The sequence below is a fragment of the Delphinus delphis genome, chromosome 11, assembly GCF_949987515.2.
Source record: "Delphinus delphis chromosome 11, mDelDel1.2, whole genome shotgun sequence".
NCBI lineage: Eukaryota > Metazoa > Chordata > Mammalia > Artiodactyla > Delphinidae > Delphinus > Delphinus delphis.
Window position 1 is genome coordinate 32,212,825 of NC_082693.1, and position 24,155 is coordinate 32,236,979.

Consider the following 24,155-nt stretch of genomic DNA (forward strand, 5'->3'; position numbering starts at 1 on the left):
ATATCTCGCTTGCAAGAAGAAAAGAAGAAAGAAATCTTAGATCATATGAAAAGCATGTGACTATTAGAGAGTTTCTCTCCCCCAAATTAATGAAGGGGTCATAAGAACAAAAATATACTATGCTTAGCAGGGAATCTTGAAGAGCAGAGAGGAGTGTGTGTGTGTGTGTGTGTGTGTGTGTGTGTGTGTGGCACTCAGAGTAAAATCTATCATAAGGAAAGGGTGTTTCAACTTGGCTCTGTGATTTGAGCATTTTACCGGGATGCAGGTGGTAGAAATCTCTGAGTCCCGCTCTGCCATTTAAAAGGAAACGAAGGGAAGGAACTGTTTAATGCTGTTTCCCCATCCTAGCAGTCATATTAAAATGGAACTACTTCAAGTTCTCTCAAATATGAGATCTTTGTGGTGCAAGAAAAATCAGACTTCATTTAACATTCTACTAGTCACTCCTTTTGGATTATTCTTTACACCTTTGAAATGACCAAGTCACTCTGGGATAGCTATTTGTAAGCTGCTACTGCAAGATGACATTTAAAACGAATGAAAGAGATATACACAGCATCCTCTCTAAATAAACAAAATCAAGCTCAGCTCGAAAGCTGGTGTGGAAATGCTTGTTTCTGTCCCACTCTTCTGTGCATATGGCATTCTGAAATTATAAACTCTGTTTTTACAGAACTACAATATTTATTACCAGAGGAAAATAGATTATTAATTACAGCCAAAGGCTGCTTTGATTAAATATACAATTAATTAGCTATGCTAAGCTCATCCATCCCAGAGCTCCTAATATTTTCAGCCCGATGATTCTTCTAGTACTTTTAATTAAAATTGTTTAAAAAAGCCACAAGTTAGTTGCATGTGCACTTAGACTGAAGTTATCTCTTCAGTGTTTCACTGGTTTCCGTATGCCATGTAATTAATCTTTAGTGATTAAATGTACATAAAATCATTGGAGATGAAGTGTAATTTGTGCAGACATGGAACAATGGAGAGCTTTTTACCAGGCCTTGGCAGGATTGTTTTATCTGCTGAAAATTATTTGAAAATCGTACATATGTTAATTGTTTGAAGGAACTAAAATTACAAAAATATGCCCGTCTCCCCCACTCTTCCAAACAGAGAAAAATAAAAATCAACACTGTTAGTACAGAAAAATGTTTGCGGCAGGTTAAATTTAAGAATATAATGACTCTATCTGCAATTACATTCGCTCTGGTCCTCAGTCTTATTCGCTTCCTGAAGAAGAGATAAGGTCGTGTAAAACACAGTTTTCAAAAAATGCCCCCAAATACTGTTGTCTAATTTTACATGCATGCCGTTAGAGAGACCCAAAGCCTTGAGTTGGTTACAGTTTTTCACACAGTCCAGCTGCTGTTTTGGAGAAGTTCTTTCTGTTTGAACCACTTCTTGTGATATGTCCACTGAGGTAAAAACACAAGAGAACCCAGGTGGTCTTTTCTCTGGCAACTTTATCATCACACCTCAGCGGGCCACTGAACTGCTGTGAGGGAGTAACAAAACTGTGTCACACCTGTGCGAGGCTGGGCCTTGAACTGGGCCTGTCAAGGTAAAAGTTCAATGGCAGATTGACGGGTCCTTGAGTCACATTCATGTCTGAGCTTTACTTGATTCACTTATAGAAAACAAATGGGTGGGGGGTTCTTTTGAACAAAGTTTTAAATGACTTCAGTGTTGCATAAGAATAGTGCATATTCATGCTTATGTATACTTTTATAGATTTTCTTAGGACTGTGAAGGTCTTTGAATAGCATCTCGTCTAAACTATTTATTTTACAGAAACATTTTTTCACTGTTCAACTGGAGTTTTCTTGTCCTAGGGACAGATGTTGAGACAATTATCTACACCCGTGACTGCCTACAGGTGATTACTTAATTGTAGTCTTATGAATTATTTACTAAAAGAAAATAGAATAAACCCACCAATCCTCTTGTCCGTTTTTAGAGCCTCTGTACTTCTATTGATGTGTAAAAAGAATTAATAGGGATTTTAAGAAAAATCTTGGGATTTTTTTTTCACTCAGGAACTATGTGATCTTGTGGAAATTGCTTAAGCTGTTAAAGTTTAGTTTCTTTATCTAGAGGATGAGTTTAATAATAATTCCTTCACCTCTAGGAGCGGAGAGTACTGAGTGGAGTATGTGGCACACAGTAAGCACTCAACAAATTTTTATTATTGTTATTATCTTTATTATCCATTTCAAGGTACACATAGAGACAACGAAGTTAATGAAATTACCGGGGCAAATTCCAGCTATTTTATATAAAATAGTATCCGTTGCTATTTTAAATGCATTTACTTCGTCTTCTGCCTCAGGCAGCTATCTATTTTTTTATAAATATAGAACAAAATATTACTTTTCAAAGTTCTTGAATTTGAGGAATTTGGAAGCATGGTGTTAGGAAGGTTATGGGCACAAATTCAGGTGGCTTTACTTGTGGATATAAAAACTTGTGAATTTCCCTGGGGAAATTCCCTTTTTACCGTAGTTTCATGTCATCAGTTGAGCTCAACAAGTGTCAGAATGAATTCAAATGGCAGAGTTGATTGCTGAAAATGATTTAAACCTCCCGCTCCTAATAATTTTGATTCAGGCACTGATCATTCTCTCCAAGTAACTTCCTAAATGGTTTTCTTGCTTTCATTTAGTTACTTCTCACCATAGACTTCAGAGTTACCATCTCCAAACCCAAATGAGACCATGCTACTTTTCAGATGAAAGGTGTTGTCTAAAACAAATACCTCGCCATGGCCCTTTGAAGACACTGGGATCTTGTCAAAGCCTCCTTTCCAGCCTCTTTGTCCTGCACTTAGCCAAATGCCTCTGTACTCAGTCACACCAGATCTCTTACCGGTTCCCAGAGCACTTTCTCGTTTACAATTTTGCCCTAGGATTCCCTTCCTTACTCTCATCTTTGCAACTTATGAAACTCTGCGTCTTTTAAGACCACCCCAAATGTCAAGTCCTGGAGTCAAATCACAATACTCCCAAGTATAGTTGGCCCTCGGAGCTTCCACAGCACTCTATTAGTACCTTTATGGCAGCTCTTTACAAGTTTGCTTACAATTACAGATGTATATGTTGTTTTGTCCTAGCAGATTGTGAGAGCAGGTGCCTTTCCTTATACCTTCTGCTCTTCAGCTTCCACAGCTTTCAGTTGGGGATAAAGTTCTTACCTCACACAATTGTTCTTGGGTGTGAACAAGATAGTAAAGGCCAAGGACTTTGCTCAGCTCCTGGCATTTTGTGAGGAATGCTCAGTGCTAACCGGTAGTATTGTTATTATCGCTGCCAGGCCTTTAAGCACAGGCATTATCTTCTATCCCCAGAGAATCACCTGGTCTCTGTCACTCAAGAGTTACTCAGGAAGGAAGGGAGGGAAGGAAGGAAGCATGAATCCACATCATAGCATGTCAGCTGCCTTAGCTGTATTATTTTTGTGATCCCATCCACCACTCTCTGAGTGGGTATTATCATCTCCTGTTCCAGATGAATTAACTGAGGCTCAGAGAGTTTACATAACCTACTCAAAGCCACACAACTGATATTGAGAACTATGTTCAGACCCCAGTCCTGAATGATTCCCACGTCCTTGTTCTTTTGTACTATAACACTGAATGGTGGGTGGGTATCTTGAGCAGAGCAGTTGATGCCTTTCCTTGTCACTCAAATCCATTTTTACGGTAGATTTAAGTAAAAGGAATAATATGGATAACTGGGCTACAAAGTAGAACTGGGCAGTGAGAGGCATGTAGTTTGCACATAAACACAAGTAACTTTAATGACAAATCCAGTCACATTTCTTTTAACATGAATCTTGATAGAGAAATATATGAAAATTTATTTAACACATTTTTTTATTTAACACATTTATTTAACACATGAATCTTGATAGAGAAATATATGAAAATTTATTTAACACATTTTTTTATTTAACACATTTTTTGTCAAGTACGTGCCAAGCATGTTTGGGGCCCTTAAACTACATTACTAGACAAAACGGTCAGCTTCTTGTCATTTAATATTTGTTTCACAGAAGCATTTAAATAGCTAAGCATTAGACCACTCTTACAGATAGGGGACAGCAAACCTCCAGTGAAGATGTCCTCAGCATCTTTGATGTTGTCATGACTGATGCCCTGTTACAAATAATTCACTATTTCATCCCTCATTAGTAACTATGTAGAGCACTAATATTCCTTTCATTTCACTGATAGTTATTTTTAGAACTTCTTTGGCACTGTGCTAGTGTGGCTGAGACCCAAAGTTATGTTCTTGATATCCATATATGCTCTCATCACAAAAATGGGACCAAGAGATCTTGTCCAAGCACTAAGAGCACATTTTCTCGTGTTCAGGGAACATGAAAGATGAAGAGCTCTGCTCGAATCCTCAGTTGCTGATGCTATTTATAGTAATTTTTAAAGAAAATCTGGGTCATTTAATTACAATGAAGTTTCTACCCAATGAAACAATTTGAGTTCATTTTAACAGCTTTTGCCCCATATATGCCTTATGTCTTTACACCCTTAGGCCTGCTGCAGGAAATTTTATGTCTCCAACAGAATTTCTCATTAAGTTTGACATACTTGGATCTGATGTGTCAAAGCTCAATGGATAGGTTTATTAATAATCAACTACATCAGCTTAGTATTATCTTAGGAAGTAAAAGGTCAGTAAGTAGTTGTTATCCTACCATTTCATCAGTGGACTCTTCTCCAAAGACTTCAAGTCATTATTCACTGCTTATAGAGTCACTTGAGATATAGTCTTCTTATAGTAATGAAAGAACTCCTACAATTAGCCAGAAGGCAGTCATCTATCTTTTTAAATAGCTCAGCTTGGAGGAGAACAGGATTTCGGGTGATACTCAGTAGATGAATTGTTATGACAATGATAAAGTTGGTGATAGCAATCTGTGTTTTTCGCTGTAGGGGTGTGTGTGTGTCTGTGTGTGTGCCCAAGAAAAAAGACATTCAGTTCAGAGCAAGAATTTATTCCTCTTAAAGATATGCAAATACAGAAACAAACTGTAGGAAGCTAGGTATCCATCAGTTTCTTATTTGCTAACTCTAAATGATTATAGCATAAATCCATTTGTAGCTAATAACAATATTTTGAGACATTTTATTTTCACGTAACTTCAGTCTCATCAAAAAGTTATGAGTAGTACAAAGAATTCTTAAATACCATTCACCTAGAATTTTAACATTTTAAAATTTAACATTAACTTCTTATGTGTACTTTTTCTCTCTCCCTCCTCTCCTCCCCACCCCATCTCTTGCTCCCTCTCTCTGTCTCATCAAGTCATAAAGGTTAATATCCCCAATAATGTGGAATCTAAAAAAAGGGTACTAATGAACTTATCTACAAAACAGAAATAGAGTTACAGATGTAGAAAAAAAACATGTTTACCAGGGGGTAAGTTTGGGGAGGAATAAACTGGAAGATTAGGATAGACATATATACACTACTATATAAATAATAGATAACTAATATGGACCTCCTGTATAGCACAGGGAACTCCATACTTTGTAATGGCCTATATGAGAAAAGAATCTAAGAGTGGATACATGTATATGTATAACTGATTCACTTTGCTGTACACCTGAAACTATTACAACATTGTAAATCAACTGTACTCCAATAACAATGTTTTAAAAAGGGAAAATCCATTGCTTCCCTATAGAATAGACGGAGAAAGACACTTCTGGGCCTTGCTGACAAAAGTATACAACATGCCTCTAATCAAGAAGCAACACTAGACAAAGCCAAACTGAGGGATTGTCTACAAAATAACTGTATACATATAATATACAAATACTTTACATCTGTTATATGATCTCAATAAAAGTTACATTTTTAGTTCTCCCTTAAATATGTGTGACTTTTGCTGAATCTGAGAAACTAGAAATTGTATTTTTCAATGCAACTCATTTTGATAGTAAAGTTAATTTGCAAAGGTGGTAAATTTTGCTTTTACCATATTTTTGTTGTTGTTATTGTTTAAATCAGAGGAGTTTCATGTCTAGTTAGTCAGAAAGAGACAGAAGACACACTCAAAGGGTTTCATTGAAGAAGGCTGTATGAAGGAACACTTACAGAGATATGAGCAGAGCTAAGAGAACAAACACAGAGAGTAGCAATAGAAAGAGAACCCCTTACTACCTGCAGACATGAAGGTGGAAAGTAAGCCAGGGTGCGAACCAAACCTGGCAAGAGCTGCCATCCTGAAAGCCAGGTGGGGAGGGGCTGGATAAAGACAGAACATTACCTCTCCTACTATTGGTCAAACCAAACAAAAGACATAAAGTAAGGGAGCCTGGTGACATGGAGTAAGGTTATCAGCATCCCAGGGTATACAGAGCTGGGTAGAAAAGAGTAGACTGTGGATCTCAGGGACAAACCAAGAAACACCATCTCATGTGCCAAAGAGGAGAAGCTTCCATTTCTTTCATTGAGGGGAGGGAAAATAAATTCATTTATAATGAGGTAAATAAAACTATGTTGTATATATTTTAATTTATTTCCCCCAGTAAGAATCAAAACTATCATAACCTGTTCCTTAAAAACAGGAATAATTTTTATAGAAAGACACTCTTCAGATTTGATTTGTTAAATCCCAAACGGGAAAGCTTGGAAGAGAATTGTGGCAATGAGAATAAAGACAGAAACAAAATACAGAAGAAGGGATACAAAATTAAGACAGAGAAAAGATTATAGGGGGAAAAGCAATTACGAAATACATCCCCAAGATTTTCTATAACCAAAATTATAAATTGGTTCAAGAACGGCTCTGACAAATTCACAAATAATGGTCTATAACATCTTAATAAGAAAAATTGAAGATGAGTCTTGCTTGCATTTGGGAATACCTCGCCATCAAAATGTACTATGAAAGGGACCAGGAAACACCATACTGTCCTACCATAGTGACCTCACAGTGTCACAATCAATTAACTAAACCTAATATTAGGCTTTTTAAATATCTCATTGAAGTCTGCAATTCATTAATGTTACATATGGAAGCATTTTGAATAAATTCAATTCTTTAGGTTGTAAATGTGTATTATGTCACACAGGGTCCATAAGGGCAAATCCTACAATGTCACGAGTTATAGGTTAGGTTACAGTCTCTATTGGGGGAACATGCAAATCAGGAGTCAGCAGCACAGAGGGGACCTGAAACTGTTGGACATGCATTGGGTCTGTATTCCAGTGGAGGGACCCCACCCCACTGTTGTTCTCTTATAGGCACACTGTCAGTAAGGAAACACAGAAGGTTCAGGCTGTCTGAGTTAGAAGTCAGTTATTTCCAGTTTTCTGGGAAAGCCAGCAACACAGCACTGAGGGCCTTTGGAGCTCAAGGGAAGCTGCAACACCCCACACACCAGGAAAATGAAGCTACCAACACTGCAGTCCAGACAAGCCAGAAGGAGCCCCAGGATCACTTCTGAATAAGTCTGCTCATTAGATCCTGTGTGAGAATTACCATATTCTCTTCCCAAAATCTAGTAACAGCACTGTCAAAAGAACACTGAACTACACAGACTTTTTGGTTTAATAAAATCTAACATTTCTTATGTTCTCAACTTCTAAAATTATGTGATCATCACAAACCTACCAGTGATTGTTTTGTTCATTGATAATGTTTTTAAAATGGTCAAAATTAATTTTAGTCAATCTCTCACCAGGTTGTCTTCACAACATTTTGCACAATTCCTATTCTGTGAGTTCTTTTTACTATAAATATTTTTTATGCTGTGCTGTCCTCAACTTACATAACAGATGTCCACCTAGAATCAAGCATACCAAGTTTAGAAAAAAGCAATATGCTTTAATTCCTTAAAATTGTTTTATAGTTTGTATATGACAAGTGTTTTCATGAATATAGAGTTCAGAGTATTTTAAATTCCTTTCATACCAAACATTTTAGTAGCAATTTAAATATTGCTTCTTCCTTATATAAACTGTTATTAGGCCATCTTTTTACAACACCTTTGTAATTATCAAGTAGAGAATTTGATCAGCATTCACATAGCGACTCTAATCAAAATTAATTTCACAGTTATTCATGAGGATGAGAGTTCTTGTAAACTGTCATGTCCAATCAAAATTACAATACTCAGGTCCGAAGCTCTAATGTAAAACATGGGACTGCAGTTGGTAACACTGTATTATAGAATGGAAATTTGCTAAACGAGTAGAACGTAAATGTTCTCACTTAAATAAACTTAAGTAATTAATTGAAGTGATAGATGTGTTAATAACTAGTTGTTGGAATCCTTTCACAATATATACATATATCAAATCATCACCATGTACATGTTAAATATCGTAGAATTTTGTCATCTATACCTCCATAAAGCTGAAAATAAATGAATGAATGAAACAATAACATTTTATAAACATTAAAAAAACAATATTCAAGTGTTTTATGCTTCTTATTCTCAACTTGAAATTGTACATAATCCTTGCTATTCTATACTTCTTCTATTGAGTATTCCCATATGTATTCTCCCATGAAAGGCAGAGATGCTTAAACACCCTTATTTTTTACAAGAGGCACAGAGGTTTGGAAACCCTAATCATCCCAAACAGCTGACTCTGGAAATGGAACCTCACCAGGGTGACTTGGTCATTTATGCACTTGTTTGCACTACAAAAGGAAAAGTGAAAAGCCTGTTTTCTTTCTGATACTCAAGAAAATTTTGCATGTGTGTGGATTTGGAGGACTAGTCCAAGTAGAGGAGTTCATATCGAAGCTGAGGCCACCAGTCACACTGGGGAGGTTGTTGACAAGTAGCCCAGATTTTGCAGTTTATCCCAAAGGGTAAATTGATTGTTCATTAAACAGAAGCTTCATCAAATGATGCTATGATTTGGTTTACATATGAAAAGCTATATTCTTTACTTAACATTCACAAGTTGCTTATGGATTAATTAGCCCATCTGCCACAACAAATGTATTCATACTTTTTTTGCATTAATTGCTGAAAAGTTACTGGTTTTCTCCTATTCACTTTTCTCTATCAATAAAATGGAAAATAATTTTTTAGAAACAAGACACTTTTTTCATAGCAGTAAAAATGTGTATATTTTTCAACGTATCAACTAAGTTGATAAAATAAGTGCAGGGGTGAGAGGAAGACCTTCTCTGGAAATGGCTTCCCATGATTGGTTCTTCTTTTAGTCACTTATCATCCATTTATTTGTTAGCTTATCTGAATATCTTAGAAGTGCTTCAAATTTGGCATGATTAAGGCTACTCTTTCCACTTGCTTCCAATCCCAAATCCAGTCTTTAATGAGGATAACCACGTCTCTATTTCTCCTCAACTTCTATCATTGGCATCTTCCTTTCTTCTTTTAGGCTGTTACCAATTCTGATAACCTCTTTATCAATAATGTGCCTGATTTCTCATTTACCTCAAATCAGGTAACTTAATCACCATTTCAGAGTCCAGTCACCCCACTCTGGGGCCACAAGCCTCTTATCAAACAGCAATCCCATGAGTCTTTTCAGTTATACTCTAGTTGCTAGGTGGCTTTAGAATCAAATCAGTTTTGGCCACAGTTCTCAAAAAGCCAGATGTTAGAGTAATAGAGGGAATTATCTCATATACTTCTCTTGTTTATTATGATGCTCTAACCTTTCACTCATTCCATTTAGCAACCACTTTAGAAAAAAGTCTTGTTCTCTACACCCTGCTTAAATCAAATCACCAGGCTTCTTGAAACCCTTCCACATGTACACTTCAAAGCACACCCCATAATACATTGGTATATCATTTTTAATTTTCAAATTACCTTTCATTTCCTCCCATGGATTTTGCTCCCAACAGTCTTCATCCAGTTTTTTTCTCCTGAAAATCAACTTCCAGCACTTCTGCTTCCTTCTGTTTACTAGGCACCTAGAACAGTTTGGATCGACACTCTTAACTACCTGTATTAACTGGAACACATTTAATAGACGGCTTCTCCTTCTCCAGTTTCATTTCACATATGTTGTCCATACAAAACCAAGACTGAGGCAGAGAGGAAGGAAGAGGGAAGGAGGAGTAAAGGGAGGGATGGAGAGAATATGATGGAAAATAAATAGAATGATAAGGATATGGCACCATGAAATACCAAATACCTTGTTGGTTTAGGATCTAACCATTTGGAAAAAAACACAAAGTTTTGCTATTCATTTATTTGTTAGTTTACTACAGAATTTTTCTATAGGTTTAAAACCTCAGGTATTCTTCCAACATTATTCTTCTCCCTATCTGAAACTGATGATAACTGAGCAAAGCAACTGCCAGAAAATCCCAATTAAAGCTAATCTTTTTTCTGTTGTGAAAGGCATAATTTATAAAAGGGTGACCTTTTGGTAGGCTAACAGTATGTTGATGAACTTCAAGTGAAGTGAAAAAAAAAAAGTGTTTTGTATCATCAGTGCTTACATTTTCTAAGGGATCATATGGGGCAGCAGAGCCTTTAAAGGTCATAGACTTCTTTACTTCGAGAGATATTAAATAGCTTATGAAAATAGAGGTCAGCTGCATGATAACTGGAAGAAAAGAGCGTTCCCAATGGGGAAGTAAGATACTTCAGATTATATTGACTGTCCTTTTTTAAGACTGTATTTGATTATCTTAAAGGAAAAAAAAAAGAAATTTGCATATAAATGCCATGATTGTAAATGAATGAATGTACAGTTCTTAGAATCAATAGCTATTGATCTTGCTGTATGAAAGCTAACATCTGCATATACTAAGCATTGCAATAAGAACTAATAATTTCACAGCCTAAAATACTCTCCAGCAATTTTTATGTTTCTGCAGAAATTTTTATACTTTTCTGAACTTTGCAAAAATAATCTTATTTACCTTATTGGAACATAAAATAAATAATCATTATCAGTAAGGAACTCACTTTTTAAAAATTATTCTTGGGCTTCCCTGGTGGCGCAGTGGTTGGGAGTCCGCCTGCCGATGCAGGGGACACGGGTTCGTGCCCCAGTCCAGGAAGATCCCACATGCCGCGGAGCGGCTAGGCCCGTGAGCCATGGCCACTGAGCCTGCGCGTCCGCAACAGGAGAAGCCACAACAGTGAGTAGGCCCATGTACCACAAAAAAAAAAAAAAAAAAAAAAAAAAAAAATTATTCTTGCTTTGAAGATCACTAAAACAAATAAGAAACAAAGGAATATCAAGACTAGATTGTAGACAAGGTACTGAGCCACCTTGGGGAAGAAATAGAATAATGGCATTTGTCTGTTCGTTATTTAATGACACACAATTTATGCATTAGTAGGATTTAATGTATGACTGGAAAAAACCATGGCCACAAATTATTTTCCCTTTACCCTCAGATATTGCTTGAAGTTCCTTCAAAAAGGGCTCTGTCGGGCTTCTCTGGTGGAGCAGTGGTTGAGAGTCCACCTGCTGATGCAGGGGACGCGGGTTCATGCCCCGGTCCGGGAAGATCCCACATGCCGCAGAGCATCTGGGCCCGTGAGCCATGGCCGCTGAGCCTGCGCGTCCGGAGCCTATGCTCCACAACGGGAGAGGTCACAACAGTGAGAGGCCCGCGTAGCGCAAAAAAAAAAAAAAAAAAAATAGGGCTCTGTCTTCTTTCATTCTGCCATTGTTAAAAGAGTTACTCCAGATGCAAGGTTTATAGGAAAAGGTAACATTATTGACATAATTCCAGTAGATTTTAAATAGTTGATAACGGGTTGTGACCAGGAGTTCTTTTCAGAGAAGGAGGGGTATGAAATCTTGTACGAGTAAATATTCACTAAGTTGAAGGGACACCATGAAGCAGGAAACGTGTGGACAAAAGGGCAATTCTTCCCTAACACATAGATACTGACAGAGCAGTATTATCTACCACTGGATCATCTTCCATAACCCTGGAATTTATAAATACTGACCACAATATGAGACACAGAGGATGACGCTATTCATCATGAGAGGCCAGATTTTAGGTTGTGCTTTTCCATCCTGGAATTTCTCTTATCATTTGCTGACTGCAGGTCCTCAGGAGTGGTGGCCTCAGCCCAGAGTGCCTGTCATCCAACAGCAGCTCAAGGAGTGAATGCTGGTCAGTAGGTGTCCCGCGTTCACATCCTCCTGTGTGCCCCAAGTCATCAAGCCATTCCAAGGTTGTGCCAGAGAAAACTCAGTGGGAATGTTTAAGTTTAGTTCGTGGAAAAAAGAATGAGAGAGTGAATGCACAGATTAGTGAGCGTGCACATTGGTAGGTACACACCCAAATCTCAAACTGATGTTTCTTACTAGTTATTTGAGAACTGTACTGGGTCATATGGTGCTGGTGAGGAAACTTAATTGCTCAATTTCTGAGGCACATTAACTCTTTCAGGGTCGATTGAGCAAATTAGCTCCTCCAGGTCATTAAGCCCATCTCTACATGACATGGTGATTTCTACCTGGCATTGTATCATTTACCCCCAAATGCCCCACATTTGCTTTGAGCATGCACATGTTCTTTGTCTACTCAGGGAGAGAAAATGTGCTCATTTGAATGTCAGCCAATCGCTCTCTGGCTGCAACTCAGTGATTCCCTTTGATTCTTTTGAAGGCACCCAGGGATCTCTAAGATTTACTGGAGCATAGCAGTTATCAGAGCCTCGCCAACAGGCGGATAGTTTAGTTGTCTAGAAATGGTATAATTTCAGGGGTTTTGAGCACAGTACTGTACTCCCAAGTATGTCTTCCTATTTGCAAAAGCCAATATTATTGATTCATTGCAGGTGGGAGTTGTGAAGTTCTTTCAGGATTCTGTAGTCCTTTATGAAAACACAACTTCCACTAAGGGGCTGTGCTATCAGGACCTATTTTAGGGGAATAAATTGATGACAATTTGAGAGCAGTCTCTATACTGTCTCTCAAGAGGGTGATCAGAAAAGAGTGTGGCTGTTTTGGGTGCCACAAATGTGGGGGAACATCAATGGCCCTACATAAGCAGGTGTGGGAGAGTATCATCACTAAAAGAATAATTTTTATCTCCCAAACGCCAATGGTTGGCCCAACTGAGAAGCAGTGATGGAGGGCAAAGACAAACATCACCTCTTCCTCTGTTATGTCCAGGGCTACACTGGAGAGTCATAAACTGGTATAAATGGAAACAGGGAAGGAGGCAAGGGACATGGTATGCTCACTCAGAGGTGTTTTAGAGCAGTGCTACTTTCTTGTGCATATAAATCAGCTGGAATCTTGTTGAAATGCCAGTTCTCATTTAGTAGGTCTGGGATAGGGCCAGGGATTCCGTATTTCTAATCTCTTATGCTGCTGGCCTATGGACCACACTTTGAATAGCAAGGATTTAGGATAATATGCACATGAGCAATAATCTGGTCTTGGATTAAAATGATGAATATGAAAGAAATTTGACAATATCCCCCCAAATTAGATTTCAAGTCAGTAAGACTGATTAAATATTGAAAATACCACGAAGAGATTGATAGATCATTTTTTAAAAAGGATATACTTAACATCTCTACCTAGCTGAAGATTTTGAACATTTGCTGAAGTTTGTGTGCTGTTTAAGTTTTGAAATCTTTACTAATAATTCTGACGATGTGCTTGCTAAAGGTATAAGAAATAACTGTTTTCCTAGTCTCCTTCACTTTCTCCTGCTGATGAAGAGTTCAAAAAATGTCAATGTCTGATTAAATATTCCTTCACAAAATTCTTAGCAGAGCTGGTTTAAGCCTCCCCTGCCCACCTTTTTTTAATCTATCATGACAGCCTCTCTGTTCTTTCCTCTGAGATGAACAACGTCCTTTTATCTTGCAGGTCAATGGGAAGGATCTCTCAAAGGCCACCCATGAAGAGGCAGTGGAAGCTTTTCGAAATGCCAAGGAGCCCATTGTGGTCCAGGTGCTAAGGCGAACACCTCTCAGTAAACCAGCCTATGGGACGGCCCCAGAAGTGCGGCTCGTGAACGCCAGCACCCAGACGGACATCACCTTTGAACATATCATGGCCCTGGCCAAACTTAGGCCACCCACCCCTCCAGTGCCCGACATCTGTCCATTTCTGCTCTCAGACAGGTATTTTTCTGTCATTTCTCCCAAAGCCCTATTTGTTGTCATTCGTCATTGAAAGTAGGTGTTGGGAAGAAACAGTCACTGTAGCAAGTTGACAATTATGGAGACAAGCTCTCAGTTCTGTTTGGAAAGTGTCTGTAACTGTGTCTCCATCCAATTAGTTCTCAGCTGTCCTGCTTACTTTTCCTGACCTGCACGGTTGTTTCAGCTCAGGAATCATACTTGCTGAGATGCTGAGTGAAAAAGTCTGGCTCTGATTAGTTCATCTTCATATTTCCAGTCAACACAAGCCTCACACAGCTCATGCGAACTGGTCAGGGAAATAGCTTTTCTCACCGAAGCTGCCAAAAACCTTGTTAAGACAGACCCAGAAGTGGCATGTTGGCACTATATTATTCTCTGTGTGTCGCCTCTCTCTCTCTCTTTTGCTTTTCTCTTCTTTAAAGGAGAAGCTAGGAAATTTATTAAAGTGCAATTCTCCAAAGGAAGCAATTACCTGATATATTGAGACGTGAACCAAAGATCCTGGCTGTCCAAGAAGAAGTATAGAGCTACAAAATAAGGAATTATTAAAGGAATATTTCTTTTCAATTTTTACCTGAGTTAAAGGCAGTTAGAGATAGTTTATTCAAATAATGCTACCCTTGCAGCTTTGGAAGTTTGTTTTGCTCCACACACTTTGTTCTGTGAACTTTTAAGCAAATATTCAAACATTATTGAGAGCTTGATTTATAAGAGCAGTAGTCTCTTTAGCCTGCATTTTCATTGCCTACTGCAATCCATGCTCCATTTAGTAAAATGTACACTTGGTCCTGACACCCGCCTGCCCTTTAGTGGCTTCTGTTAAGTCCAACTCAGTGGTTCACACGTGTACATTAGAATCACCTGGGAACTTTGAAAAGCAGTATCAATGCAATGCCCAGATCAATCCCACCTCAGGCCAAAACCCAGGCATTAGAATTTTTCAGAAATTTCCCTAGGCAATTTTAATGTGCAGCCACGCTTTGGAAACCACTCTTTGAAACTTCAAGTTCCAGGAGGGCGGGGGCTCTGTTTGTCTGACCTACGATTCTAGTCATCTATCCCTTACTTATTAAATAGCCCCTTGTGTCAGGTACTGGAACTAGGTACTGGGCATAAAACTGGGAACAAAAGATAAAGCCACTGCCTCCTGGAGCTTATATTCTACAGTGGAGATGAAAAATACACAAGCAAACAAATATGCAATATTCATTAGTAGAGTGTGACACAGAGTAGCCATCCAATAAATACTTTCTTGAATGAATAATAGTTAACATTTATTTGCTAACTTAACATGTTTTAGGGAATATTCCAAGTGTTTTACAATTATTAATTCATTTACTCCTCATAACAACATTCTGAGGGAGTACATTATATTATTATCATCCCCATGTCACAGATGAGGAAGCAAATGTTAAGTAATCGGCAAGGTCATACAGCAAGGAAGCGATAGGGCCAGGCTCCTGGGCCCAAGAGGTCTGACCCCACTGCCCACTCCCTTAACCAGTACGCTGTGTCCTCTTCCCAAGTCCTGCAGATCATAGCTGAAAGGTAACCTCTTCTAGCAGACTTCTTAGGACTGTAGTAGGTACTCTCATAGTGTCTCTATTTTTCCCTTAATTATCTCACTATATTAAAATTCCCACTTTGCTGCTCTACCCAATTAAAAAGACACCAACCGATTTCTAGCCATTGGCATAGGGCCTGGCATCTGGTAGATACTTGGTAAATGTTTACTGAATTAATAAGGTGTTCTTCACAGCAGGGCTTCCTACTTACTAAGTCAAAGACCAGGGAAACACATCAGATGCCCCAAACAGCAGGCTCTGATGTTTTACCAGCCCAAATGGGCTTCTCAACAGGGAACTCTCCTTACTATGTAACAACCTAAATGGGAAAAGAATTTGAAAAAGAATAGATACATGTATATTTATAATTGAATCACTTTGCTGTACACCTGAAACTAACACAACATTGTTAATCAACTACACTCCAATATAAAATAAAAAGTTTAAAAAAAAGCCAGTCCAGCTTTAAGCTAGGAGGGTTCACCTGTTAGACCAGCAAGCAAGATACTAACTGTACTGCTTTTGCTATTTGCGTGAAAATCAGAGAATATTAGAGTATAGTGAGAAGAAGCTGGTAGAATATTTACACTGACTGTGTGAGGGCACCAGGATGGATGTCTCTGGCATTTCAGCTAGTAATGAGGGGACTAATTTATGCTACTAACTCCAGTTTGTTCATAATGTCCAAAATGGCTGGGCTTAGAGGGCTCACCTGAAACCAACTTGGTTAATTTCACTTAGGCCTTTTCACTGACTTGGAAATACTTATGGAGGACCTCATGCCCTTTGCTGTTCAACTGTGCTTAGCTTTCATATTGTATAATGTATAGTGTCTCTATCATGGCATATAGCAATTTGAAAGGAAGGACTTCTATAAATTATGAAAACCATTTCCCCAAAGTTAAAGGATACGTAGAAGTAATATACAATGCCTTGGGTCCTCTGCATTCCCTTCACTCCATCAGTTCTCTTTGTCCTGAGAAATTTTCTAAAGGGATTATGCAAATCTGTGGCTTATAGGAGTTTCCAGTGAGTTATCACCATGAACGTTCTTTAATATTTGTGGACATGCCTTTTATCAAAGAGGGAAAGATGTGGGTTATGAGGGAGAAAGAGGAAGGAAATCTTGAGAAATGGGGGCAATGTGAGTACGATTTACAATCTGAAAAACACAGTGCCCACCCTACCTGCACATCCACGGGTTCTGCATCCAAGGATTCAACCAACCTCAGATTCGATTTTTTTGGGGGGGAGGGGGGTACAGATAACAACTTTATTTGTCCATGCCAGGATTAAGTTGCTTAACAGAGAGACAGAGGGTGGTGGGAGGCTGGCATACACCGCACCATTTACGTCGAGGAGGCAGAGCATCACTCCTACCACGGTACCGCGGCCTTCATCCTCCTTCCTCCTGAAGTGCCCCTCGCAGTCAGCAGGCCCCTGCCCCACACTCACCAGAATCACGTGCTACCGTACTTCTTCCCCTCACTGTCCCAGTACAGAGCCCACCACATCTGGAAATGTCTGTCTTTACATTCATCTATCCACTGGGTCGTCTCATGGCTGCTGCGAGGTAGCTGGGATAGCGTCAAGGTTGGAAATAAAACTAAAAATTTGATTTTTTGATCCACGGTTGGTTGAATACTCGGATGCAGAACCCAAGGACACAGAGGTCCGACTGCGCGTTTAAAATCAGACTTCAGAACCGGTTTGAGGCTGTAATTAGGAAATTGGAAGTACTTTGTTATAAAATACCCACCTTCGGGTAGACTTCAGTCTCAAATGCCACACACCGATGCATGGATCAAGCCCATTCGATGGAATGGAAGGAGGCCAGAGTATCGATATAGCACCACGGCGGGGGGAGGTCGCACATCTGCCCCTTCACAGAATGAAGCTTGACCCTGAGCCATTATCTTAGTATTCTCTCAGAAAATCAAATTGATGGACTTCATATAGGGGGAGAAAGAAAACAGTTGCTCTTTCTGCGGTGTAATTCGTTTAAAGGCTAGATCACTAAAGGTCTTATTGGCGAGCGGTGAAAACTAAAGTGAAATTCTAAAATTAGTTTTAATCTTGGGAACAACCCTTTTGATCCATTCCTATCATATTGCTACATTCCCCATAGCTGCCATTCTCTTCATCCGATGGAGCATGAATTTTATGAGGACGATGAGTATCTTTCCAGCTTGCCTGCTGATGCAGACAGAACTGAGGACTTTGAATATGAGGTAAGATCATATTCACACCACTTCACATTTCTTCATGAAGTTACGGTTGAGGCGTTTTGCATAACAAAGAAAAAATTAATTTATTACTGTGAGAACTATTTTGTCTATTATATATCTAAGGCAAGAGCTTTTAAATATTTGTTTCAGCTATTTGGCACTGGTATTTTAATTATATTGGAAAACATTTTTATAATACAAGCCTGAAAATAATTTGCTCACATTTTTGTTGCTTTATATAAATAATATTATGGCAGCTACATTTTTTTTTCTTCGTTTTGTAATGTAAGAGAATTTCCAAGTAGAGTTTGGAAAAGAAATTACATTTAAAACCGAGACTGTATTTACTATTTTCATTCATTGTGTAGTATTTTTATTTTAACTGATAAACTAAATCTTATATTATTTTTATTCCCCTTCACAAATTCAATTTTTTTTTTTAATGACTCAAATACTCTAAAGAGCAGTTTCTGTGACTTTCTAGATTAAGAGATGACCATGTTTAGCCTTCACACGGTACATGTCAGAGTATCTGTACTGTGTTATGAAACAACTCCAAAAGCCCATCTATTAATTACTTAAAAGTTTTCACAAAAGTTAAAGAATTTATCCTAATATTTCCTCTGCTTCTGCAGTCTATAAATCTTTGAAAGGTTTCAGACTACTCTGACATTTGGAAATAAAGTAGATTGAGGAGGTAAAGAAGCTCTGGTAAACAGCCAGAGAACCTGTGATTATCTGCCCTTTTAATGCTTTCAATGATGTCATACAAGTTCAGCAAAATGTTCTTTTCCATTTTACAACCAGGAAATCCTGAAATCTCTTCCCTTAGGGGGATCTGAAATCAAATAAGGCCAATTCAGTGAAGCTCACCTAAAGCAAATAGATGTTTATTTGAAATCTTGCCCCTGCAAAAGTCATTGCTGGGGATTACAGAAATCATTATTTCTTTTCAGCCAGAATTTGGAAGGGTGTGCGATGATACCTAGTATCTGAGTTGATGGTTTTGTTGCTGTTGTTCATGTTAATTTCTTATCCCCTCCTCTCCATTAATTTGATTGAAAATTTTATTTTATAAATCTGCTTAAGTACTGGTATACACTGAAATAGCCATTAAGTTTTTCCCATTCATGCAAAATAAATTACAAAGTTGAGTCACTTATCCAAATAATTCAAGATTAAATGATGTTTTTCTTTCAGTTAATTAATTGCTTTGGGTTTGGGGAATGGATTTTTCTAGATCACTTCAGCTTTTTGTTTCGTTTGTGCCTTAAAGCTTTATTAAAATACATCTGTGTGCTAGGGGAGGACATGGGAGAAAGACTTGCTTAGGCTAAGCAGGTTCACAGTAAAAATTCTTTTAATTAATTAGCATATCTTTGACTATTACAATACAGACAGATTCTATAGTGATTACTATTGCTGAACTGCATCCTCTTTTCTGACCAATGTCAGTCCCTAGGAGAGACCAGCATCAGTGTGATGACAGTGGTAAATGCTCAGACAGGCCTTCTGTAGCCTGCAGCCTCTACTAATCACACCACCATGGTCATTGCTTTGCTGTCAGCTGTGATTCTCTTGCCAAAGTCACCTTTCTGAGTTATTGAAATAAAGAATATTCCCATGAAATTTAAATAAGGAAGAAGTTACTGTGACAGGCTTTGGTCTTGAGAAGGGATACATTTGAGAATATCTGCATGGCTAAAAGTAGGGGGTGGAAGCACTGGGGAATACCCCAAGGATAACTGACCAAGCTTAGGAGAGAATGGCTCTACCCAGTACACCTCAGTCTGTTATGCTAACATGGCACAGTGTCACACGCCATCCCTCTTGTTTGCATCAGATGAGACTGTGAGCTCTAGTCAGTCCTCTGCTATCACCAGAGCTGACTGTGGACAGGGAGATTTAGAAATGCTGCCTTTACACAGTATTACACTTAGAAGCAGGCTGGTCAAGTGTTTCTGTGACAGGCTCAGATGACCCCATCTCCTCCAGGAACTCTGTTATAACCCAGTAGCTGTGGGGATGCAGTGGATGCAGTGGTCCTTCAGGAAGGACCTGTTTTGTGTCACTTAGAGAGTATTATGGAGAACAGAGGTCTAATGGCCAAACAGAGGACTTCATCTCAGAAAGAGGTACTCATTCCTCTTCAACCTAAACATGAAAACACATCAATAGGCAATCGGAAAAGTAGAGACAGGACTCCTTTCCATCTGCTTTCATTCAGTTGTACCATAAATATTTAATGAGCAGTTAAAAAAATATGCCAGGTTCTTATCTAAGTTTGGGATTGATGAAGCCTCTGCCCCAGTGGAGTTTAACCTTTAGGAGAAGGAGATGGACAAGAAACAAGTAAGTAAAGACATATTATATCAGATGGTGATTAACTGCTAGTGGACAACAAACGGTGTGGGTAACAGAGGAAGGAAGTGCATGGTGTTGGGATGAGGTGTTGCTCTCTTATACAGGGTGGTCAGGGAGGGCCTCTCTCATAAGAGACCTAAAGAGAGTAAAAGAGCTAGCCATGTGGATTCTGAGAGAGGAGCTTTCCAGACAGAGGGAAGGGCAAGTACAAAGGACCGGAAGTAGGACCACAGCTGGTGGGCTCCAGGAACAGCAGAGGCCGGTGTGCTCTGGGGGCAGAGGCAAGGGCGTCGGGCAGCGGTAGGAGGTGAACTCAGAATGTGTAGCTGGTGGAGAGCAGGGCTGGGTTCTGCAGCCCTCGTAAGATCCCTCTGCCGCTGAAATGAGCTTTAAGATGGGCAAGCAGAGCCGCCAGCAGAGCCTCCAGCAGAGCAGTCGGAGGAGGGTGGGAGACTGGAAGCTGACCGGTGACAGAGGCAGGGGTAAGACATAGTCTGAAAGCACAGCATTCATCCTGGCCCGGAGGGCTTTGCCTGTGTGTCTGCACTTCCATTCCTCGCCTCGTAGTTTTAATATAGTTTGTGCTCGGGCGGGTTTTTTCTTCTGACTTTTCGAGGGCAAAATATCATAGGCCAGAGTGAAACTCAGCTTCTGGCATCCACTGGAATTAGCATAATAAATCTACTCTTAAAAGACAAAAAGAGTACAGAACTGAATTTCTGAACTTGCTGAAAAACAAACTATGCAACTATATAGGCACCTTTTTAAAGGCCTACTTACTATTGACTCAGTGAACCAAAGGTGATCTGTCTATCTCGTGAATACACATTTAGGGACTTTTAGTGTGTGGATTATTGACCCAATAGACCAAAACAGATCTGACTATCTTGTAAAGACATATTTAGGGACTCTTTAACATGCAGATTATTGCATTGATAGACGGTAACAGCTCCCTTCAGAGCCATGATAGACAGCAAATGCTTCTTTGGAGATATTATAGTCAATGTGTCAATGCTATGGTGACTCTGGTGTGTTAGGGACCACTGTGAAATTTTTATGACACCCATATCTCACCATGGCCTATCACCACTTTGCCTCAGAAAATTATTTGCCTGGGTTTTAAATTTCCCCCCAGTGCTTCAGAAAAGTCTCAGCAGACCAACCTGTATTAAAAGACTCACAGCTTGAAATTTGATCGTTTTAAACAATAATGGCACTGTTTTCTAATTAAAAATGTAAAGGATTTTAATTTCATTTTTGAAGGAAAAAATAAAAATATCAAAATTTACACAATGCAGCCATCATAAGAGTCAGGGTGCCGACTCTTACTTCCACTGAAATACTGAGGATTAAGCACTCCTTTTTCTGTATTTTCAACTTTGTTCTTTTTTTTTTTTCCTAGAGCCAGCTAAAGGTTGAAATAAATCATAAATAGCCTTTAGCAAGTCAGAGGCGGATCTCAAATCCGGCCTTTACCAGAAATAATTTAAAGGGAAAGCCTTTGAGAAAACAGAGCTCTTTTGTCCAACTCCTAATAAAGGTATGTTTGCTACTGCCGGAATGCAAGGAAGACGTTGAATTTTCTGCACCATTTGCCATCAACTCTCAAAACTCAGTGTTGATAGAGGACAGTCAGAAAATTAATAAGTACAACATTTGGATAGTATAAAACATCATGTTAGCCAAGACAAGCAAGTAATTTAAGCCACATTTCTGAGCTTGGTGATTTTTATCATTTAGAAATGCTGCTTGAAGTTGTTTTTATTCCTTCCCCTAAGATTAAGTTGAAGAAACATATCCAATAGCCTGAGTTAAGTGCACATAGAGTTTCCCTTGTGTGTACATTGTCATCACTATGAAAGAGGATTTAGAAGTTTGCTTGGAGAGGTATTAAAAGTAGAAAAGAGAGAAAGACAAGTATGTGTCAGAGTTCTATATAATGTTAACTGAAACCCAAACTTGGGCTAGTATCTACAAACAAGAAAGAGCATTTAGCATATTAATTAGCTTCCTCTTGGCAATTCTTATGCAAAGCGTAAGTAAACCCTTGTGCTATGCTGAGAAGTGTCATTTTGCAAAATTTATTTCCCAGAGCTGGATTCCTGTGAATACGTGCAGAATATTTGTGAGAATTTAAGTATATAATCCCTCTTGTACATAGTTAAAGAAAAGAGAATTATGAATCAGGAAGATGTTCATTCAAAAGAGTAGTTAACAAGAGGATAAGCATTAGTGAAATTTTAATCATATCTTTTTGAGCAACTTCATGATTTGTGAGCCAACTTTCAGAAAAGTTTCCTTAGTGTGTGGCTCCTTTCTAGGCTCCTTAGCTGTGTGGCTCCTTTCTAGGCTGTGAGGGCAGAGGCCTTACCTGTGTGTTCATCATTGCCTGATATCACCTGTCTCATAGCAGATGCTCAATATTTGATGCAGGAATATATGAGGATTCACATTATTGTCTGTATGGACCAACCTTTGAGCAGCACAATCCCTTTCCACCTTTTGCACAAGGGAATTGGAAAGGAGCTTGAGACCACCATGCAGTTATAACAGATATCCTCTCCCTTTCTAATAGCTATTTGTTCTTTTTTTCTTTTAAAGTTTGTACTGTTTTACTGACCTCTCCCTATTTACCTCACCCCCCTAGCCCCTGAAAACCATTTTTCTACTCTCTGTTTCTAAGAGTTTGACTTTATTTTGTTTTCTTTATGTTCCACGTGAGTGATACCACGCATATTTTTTTTCTCTATCTAGCTTATTTAACTTAGCATAATGCCCTCAAGGTCCATCCCTGTTGTCACAAATGACAGAATTTCCTTCTTTCTCATGGCTGAATAATATTCCATTGTATGTATATACATACACATACAATGGACTATTATATATTATATATGTGTGTGTGTGTGTATATATATATAAAATATATATATATATATATATAAAAATATAAAATATTCTATAAATATTTCTGTCGTGATTTCCTGGGTTATAGTTATTTATGTACTTATCTTTTTCTTCTAAATAGTTTTTATTTTTTAACAGAAGTGACCACTTCTAATTATCTTTATATCACCTGGAAAGCCTAGCACATGCCCTAGTTCATGGGGGGCACTCAGCAGCATTTGCTTGATAAGTGAACAAAGTATTGACCATTGCTGCTACTGTTCTTATTTTATGAGTCCTGAAAACAAATACAAAGGGTTACATGAAGGGAAGGAAGAAGAGAGTTGATGGAGAAGAGAAATTTGAAATAAAGTGTGAAAGTCTTTGAGTTTTTTCCCCATAATAATTCAGCTAACAGCCCTGTTGTTAACCAGTTAACATACACTTGTGCCAGATCATAAAAGAAGAAAATCTGGATGTTTTCGGTTGCCTTTCTAACAAAGAAGATGCACATGTTTTACCCCAAATTTATAAGCTGGAGGACCCTAGTAAATAAACATGCTAATTTACGTAGGTAAAAATGACTGGGGTTCAGTTTGTGTTAGGATAATCATATGCCCTGGTTTGCCCTAAACTGTCTCCATATACGAATACTGTTCAAATTTAACTATGAATAGCATCCTCTTCCATTTTCAAAAATGTCCTTTTGCATACCTTGTATGGTTGTCCTAGTTTTTATATTTGTTGAGCCTTAATGGAATCTGAGATTTTGTAATCCCATTTTATATAATCCTAATAGTACAAGCAGAGATGACTCAGAAGTTCCTAATTTGAATACCCATGTTTACTAAATTGAACAATTTTCCTAAGTCATGAATTTCTATTTTAAAAAAAAGGTCTTCTTAAGGAGTGGCTAGAGAGAAAATGCCACAAAGTTGGAAATAGTCATCAAGGTTATTGTAATTCTTTTAGATTTCTTACTGAAAGAAATGAGTTTAGTATGGCTGT

General features: G+C 38.4%; 1 protein-coding gene across 1 annotated transcript in view; it reads left to right on the forward strand.

The window, feature by feature from the left end:
• PDZRN4 (PDZ domain containing ring finger 4) overlaps nucleotides 1-24,155 on the forward strand; it is a 368,673-nt gene that overhangs the window by 285,363 nt on the left and 59,155 nt on the right. Inside the window, exons 4-5 of the mRNA XM_060026166.1 lie at nucleotides 13,830-14,086; nucleotides 17,801-17,903. Coding sequence (XP_059882149.1) covers nucleotides 13,830-14,086; nucleotides 17,801-17,903 — 360 coding nt within the window. The remainder of the gene's footprint in view (nucleotides 1-13,829; nucleotides 14,087-17,800; nucleotides 17,904-24,155) is intronic.